Source organism: Primulina huaijiensis, chromosome 14, assembly GCF_012295235.1.
Source record: "Primulina huaijiensis isolate GDHJ02 chromosome 14, ASM1229523v2, whole genome shotgun sequence".
Lineage (NCBI taxonomy): Eukaryota > Viridiplantae > Streptophyta > Magnoliopsida > Lamiales > Gesneriaceae > Primulina > Primulina huaijiensis.
In genome coordinates, this window is record NC_133319.1 from 12,096,898 (window position 1) to 12,103,532 (window position 6,635).

Here is a 6,635-nt window from a genome sequence, read left to right on the forward strand (position 1 = left end):
TTATTGATCTTGAAACGTACATGATCTTTTTCCCACCATAAACGTAACACTTCAATCTACATCAAGAATGATTTATTTCATGGACATCAACAGAATTTTGACAGAATCATCGGGCACATCGATGACATGAAAAATGACCTTCAAATAATCTATACCTAGATCGAGAGCATATATCTCAAAAACCTTCCAAGATAACATATTTTTAAGGATCATATAAAATTTGTGGGTCGGATAATTTTTAAGGGTATAGTTTAAAGAAAAATGTTATTTCTTTATTTCTATGTATAGATTGTAGAAGACAACATATTATTTTGAATATAGTGCAAAAGAAGAGCGAATCATTCTTGGAAATCAAGAAAAGGTAAGGAGGAGACGTTTGCCAACAAACCCTCCCAATCCAATTCTCCCACTTTGAAGCTTTCTTCATGCCAATTATTATTTTCATGCCTAACCAATTCCTCAACCTTCACATTACTTCCAAAATGACCATTAATCCAATGGTGGTGGTGGTGGTGGTGGTTGTTGTTGCCACTAACATCATAATTGTGCTCCAAACCCCTTATCACTTCTAACTTAGGGACACAAAGGTTATTTTCCAATCCCATCACACAATTCTCCATCACCCCATAATACCCAATGTCTCCCACAACACCAACTTCTTCTTGTTGCAAGCATGCAGGCAAGTTGAGGAGGGAATCATAATCATTCGACGCGACAAAATTATTGTCGGGATTCAATGCATGGTTGAAACCAGGGTTGGCGAATGGGGTTCTTAAAGCCGCCAGGGTTCGCATGGAGGAGCACGAAGAGGAAGAGGAGTCGGTGCAAAGGGCCGGGACAGTGTTGTATCCTTGTGTGAAGACTACTCCTCCATTTCCAAGAAAAGCATCAGTATAGCAATCCTTGGCCTCTGATGGATCATTGTTGTTTAGAGAAGTTGTGAATGAAGAGTTACTATTATTATTAGTCGTGTTATTCTTCAACCTCTTCTTGATTGTGGAATTCCAAAAATTCTTTATTTCATTGTCTGTCCTCCCCGGAAGACGCGTCGCGATTTGGGACCACCTGATCAATCGAAAGTTCGAAAATAAGAACTATATTTAATCATGAAAATAATCCATACTCTAAGTTTAGTCAAAAGGCATATCTCCTAATTATTATATATATACACTAGTTAGGATTAGTCTATATATAGTTTGTAGTAAACTAATGCATGCATTCCTCTATGACATCTTGTAGAGCTCTATAGTATGTACAACCATTCAACAATTTCCGTGAGCCAAACCCTAACTGCTAAATCTTGATTTACTCCTAATTTTTATGTCCTTAAAATGTTATACACATGTATAATTACGTAAAAATTTCCCCCGTAAAAACTTCCTTGTTCTAAAGATTTGAATTCAGATGCTAGTTGGTCGAACATGCAAGAAAAGAAAACTAAGAAAAGACCGTAGGTGGGATATTACTTACCTGTTACCAAGAATGGAATGCAAATGAAGGATAAGTTCTTCCTCCTGAGTTGAAAACGCACCCCGTTTAAGATCCGGCCTCAGATAATTGATCCACCTCAATCTACAGCTCTTTCCACACCTCTGCAACCCCGCATTCCTGGCGATATCACTCCAGCAACCTTGTCCATTCATCAACATATACTTCATCAACTTCTCGTCCTCCTCGGGAGACCACAGCCCTTTCCTAAGCTTCGCCTTAGTGACATTGTTCAACCTTTCCTTAACCATCATCGTTCCATCAGAATTTGGCTTCCTCATGTAAGAGATCTAATTTGTTTCTGAGTTTGTTTGTTGTGTGTGCTTAATATTTCCAACTGGCTTGATGGGGACTGTGAAAATGGAGATAAATAGACGGAGATGATTAGAGTGAGAAGGCCAGATTATGTGAAGTGGAAGCAAAATATGTTGCAAATTTTATGATATACATATGATTATTAGCTTGAGAGTGAAGAAAATTTCATCAAAGATATAAGAAGACATGTTGTCACATTCTTTCTAACGCTTTATAAGGTCCACATTCAATCCGTTTTCCACTCCATCTTAATTTCCTCAACCATCTCTCACTATACGTATATTGTTATGATGCAACGTAGAACAATCGAAACCTGTTCTTAATTTGAATTGCGCTATAAAATATTTGAGTTGTACAATGCATTATCATCACCCATACTTTTTGATAAAGCAGCAAGTGTTCGATCCTACACATACAATCTTTTATATATGTTTTGATAAACTTCAATTTCCTTATCTCTCTCGCCCTCCCTCCTTTAGTGAAACAAAATTACTTTTGCCACGCTTTGCAATTAATAAAAGATTATGTATATGACATATGAACATAATATATATTTCTGGTGAGAAAAAAAAAATATTTCTTTTTTGAGTTAGTTTACATCAACATCATTCTAAGCATGTCTGTCGGATTTTGTTAACTATATTCTCAAGCAATTTGTCTGTCGGCACTAAACTTGATTTTTCTAATTTGTTTTCAAAGCTGCGTAGACCTTCAATTCCCCCCTTTACCCATGAAACCAACCCTTTAACCCTAAGTCATTATTATTTTTTGCTATCAATGTTTTATCACATAGTTTTAAAATGTAATCGACACTTTCATTTCTTACATGTTATATTTTTGCAAACGATAATTAAGAAACGTAAACGTCAGATACATTAAATACAAAAAATATTAATTTAACATGATTTCTATCGATGAGAAATTAATTAGTTGTCGATTATTATTAACTCTTAAATAGAGATCATTTATAAATAATCGAAGGTAAAAATTCTGTTTGAAAATTGTGTTATTTGGCAATCTCAAGAACGAGGCTCTGTTCTTTAAACCCTTTTAAGATTTATCATATATTAACCACAATATTTAATTAAGCAGTGGTTCAGAATTAATATATATAATGTTATAATTAATTTTAAAACTTGTACAATATTGCCTCAGAGTTAATTAACCTATTTTGGAGAAATTTAATTATAATTAATCAGAAATTAATTGTTGTGCATGGGCGACTCATTTCTTTTATTTTGGGATACACTTTTTAGATTAAAATAAATATGAACATTGTACAAGCTACTTCTCTCAACATTTTCTATTTAGAGTAGGTTTGCAGTTTCATAAATTTATTTTAGTAAGACGGGTCAACTGGATTCATACTTCAAATGAAAAGTAAAATTTTTAGTATTAAAAAAATAATATTTTTTCATGAATAAGATCGGATTGATATGATAACTAAAAAAAGCTAAATTATGTTAGAATATCAAGACAATTAAGAGTAACAATCACATTTCGATGTATAGAAACTTCTAAGATTGCGTGCATGGATATATTGCTTCATTTGGAGACTTCCGAATACATACATAGATGAATGAATGATTAATAATAATAATAATAAAATAAAGAAACAATGAAACCACACACACTCTTACCAAATTAAATTATTAGAGAAATTTCGTATATGAAAACTAAGGCAGAAGCCATATATATATATATATATATATAGATTGATGTCAATTCAAGGAAACATGCGTATATTATAGTTGTTCTTCTGCATGCTGACGTTGACACTTTGGACTTGAGAGGAAATTTTCCATTGAAAGAAAAGCCAAAGTACGAAGCTCAGAAGCTACTCAAGATCCCACGTGGATCTATCATGCAGATAAAGATGAATGAATATATATACATACATACATACATATATATAAATATATGTATATATATAGGAAACGTACTATTTCGTATTAAGACAAAGAAAACATTGACGGATCTTTCCGTTTGTTCCCTTTGCTTGGTATATGTGCATGTTTTCCTAAGAGAAACTGGTGTTAGAGTACTAGGTGCTATTTTGTTTATACAAACGGATTTCTCATTTAAAAAATTGTTCATGGGATTAGGTCGATCGATTTAGATAGGTTACGACGAGCATGTAAATTAATAATCCGGCGATAATCAGACTAAATTATATGAATATATATATATATAGATCAGTTTACAGAACTAGTTGCAATAACTTCATTAAAATTCAAAATAATCCTTAGAAAATGCACCACCTTTTTCATATAATTCAAATCCAAAAAAAAAAAAGAGAAACAATACATCCTCTTGTCATTTTCAATCCTATTTTATAATATTTTACTGAAATACTCTTGTACCTAATTATTTGGTTAACTTGAAATCAACTTAATCTTTTTATTTTACAGTTAATTTCTATTTAGTTTTCACCTCTTTTTTTTTTCTTTTTTGAAGAAAAGTTTAGCTGTCACCTTTTGATTAATGAAATTTTTTTTGGGATTATTTAGTTCTTGATGGAATATTCATAACTATGTTGATCTTTTATATTTCATTATTTAAAAAAATTTGGGGTATTTGAATGTGTATATAATCAAGTTACCTGTATTTAATATTTTATGCTAAAAATATTACTTATTATTGTAAATAAAAGCAGAGTTGACAAATTTCACATATAAAAATCCGTAAGACCGTCTCACGATAGACTTACTGTTATTTATAACAATAACTTAACGTGTATCAAATAATCGTGCATTGTTGCAAATTATATGTCGTAGAGTAATTTAAGGTTTTGACCAGAAGATCTTAGTGAGTACTATGTTGCAAATTATATGTCATAGAGTAAGTAATACAATTTTAAGAAGGATACAACATGTCGTGATCATAGATTTGATATAGTTTCTATGAAACAATGACGATTTACGTACAATCAAATGAAAGTCGCTTTTTCGACGACTTCAAAATGAAGGGAAGTTGCTGGTGGATATATCGTTTGCTTCATACACACGTTTTGTGTCCAAGAAATTAATGTTACGATTATAAATTGGGATTTAGATCCTGAGTCTAAACATAAATTATGATTCAATCCGTGTATCAGAAAAACTTAGTTTCAAATATCGGTTAATCGACGAGAAACGTAACACCGGGGAAAACGAATTGAGAAGAACTATGTTTATAGAACTCGCAATCAAAACAAAATCTGAGATAAAACATAAATTATATAGCCAAAAAATTAGCATAAATTCATTCTCGATTCCAAAACAAACACAAAATTTAGATCTATTGAATGATCTATGAACTTAAAATTTGATAAAATTCTGGATTTTGTGGAGAATATAGATGATGAAACAAAGTTGAGTTACATTAAATAATATGAATTTAAATGATTGTTACAGTTCCAAAAATATAGTTTGAAATTTAATTTTATCTCTAATTAATGATATCTATATACTTAATCAAACTTCTTTTAATAAATAAATAATTGGATCACCAAACATATAGTGCTTAAAGATAACTCTTTTAAAAGAATTGATAATTTTTAGAATACAATGCTTAAAATAACTTTTTTTTACAAAAAAAAATAGTGAATTTGGTACTTTTTAAAATATAAAAACATTTTGAATGAGCTTTTTATTCCCCTAAATTAAGATATGTAAAATACAAATTTATATTTTTTTTAACTTTCAAAATTAATTAAACATGTGACAATTGTTTAGCACAATTTATTACAGATAGTACTACTATCTTATATCTCAACTTTTTCCATTCCTTCATATTTCGATTTCAATTTTCTCAATTAATTCTAAATTTAATAAATATAATTTAATAAAAAAAGATTCTTAAAATTTATTGGCAAGCAATTGGATATAACCATGAGCCAAATGTTAGGCTTAAAGTATTCAATACCCAAAAATGAACTGAAATGGTATTATAACATGTCGAATCAGAGAAATCAAACTTAAGTATTTTCGTTATAAAGGACTGAATCACAAATATACATTTAAAAGTGAAAATATGTTGTGAAAATGTAAAAATTTACGGTAAAAAGTAAAAATCTCAAACTCTCAAAATTATCACACTATACACTTTATAATATTTTTCTCTCAACTCAATTGTGATTTTCTTCACAAATGAGATATCTATTTATAAAAAATCTTTATAAATAATCCAAAAATAAAATCATCATTACCTACATCATCACACACTAATTTTCAATATTTACAACTCTTATTTTCAACATTCAAATATTTAACATTCAAATATTCAACATACGCATTTTAAATATTAATTTTCAACACTCCCCCTTGTGATGATCATGATACGATGATGTCTTCATTACGTGTTTTGTACTGCCTCATTAAAAACCTTACTAGGAAAAACTCATTGGGATAAAAACCATTGTAAGGGAAAAAGAGTGCAGTCACGTAAACTCCCCCTCATGTTGATACGAACAATTCTTCACAAATTTCGTAGATTGCGCATCCCAATATCATATATGTGCTTTCTGAATATTGTCGTAGGAAGTGCCTTTGTGAAGAGATCTGATGAATTTTCACTTGATTGAATGTGACGAACATCAATACATTTATTCTTCTCAAGCTCTTTGGTGAATGCGAAGAACTTAGGAGGAATATGTTTAGTTCTGTCGCTTTTTATGTATCCTTCTTTCATTTGAGCAACACATGCAGCATTTCATATAGTATCGCAGACTTCTCGTCGAATGATAATCCGCATGAGATTTGGATATGTTGGGTCATTGATTTTAACCACACACATTCACGGCTTGCTTCATGTAGTGCAATAATCTCGGCATGATTTGATGAAGTTGTTAC

At 30.7% G+C, this 6,635-nt stretch overlaps 1 protein-coding gene across 1 annotated transcript; it reads right to left on the reverse strand.

Moving 5' to 3' along the window:
• Window positions 1-49: 49 nt before the first annotated feature.
• LOC140956923 (transcription factor MYB83-like) lies at window positions 50-1,882 on the reverse strand. The gene is made up of 2 exons (XM_073413873.1): window positions 1,471-1,882; window positions 50-1,065 (listed from the first exon to the last, which is right to left on the reverse strand). The coding sequence occupies exons 1-2, from the start codon at window positions 1,767-1,769 to the stop codon at window positions 339-341; spliced, it is 1,026 nt and encodes a 341-aa protein (XP_073269974.1). The 5' UTR covers window positions 1,770-1,882; the 3' UTR covers window positions 50-338.
• Window positions 1,883-6,635: the final 4,753 nt, after the last annotated feature.

Bases quoted from the DNA above. Each gene is read 5' to 3' on its own strand.
- LOC140956923 (XM_073413873.1), bottom strand. From the start codon at position 1,769: ATGAGGAAGCCAAATTCTGATGGAACGATGATGGTTAAGGAAAGGTTG. The intron at 1,066-1,470 runs GTAAGTAATATC...TCGATTGATCAG, and splicing joins CATTCCATTCTTGGTAACAG to GTGGTCCCAAATCGCGACGC.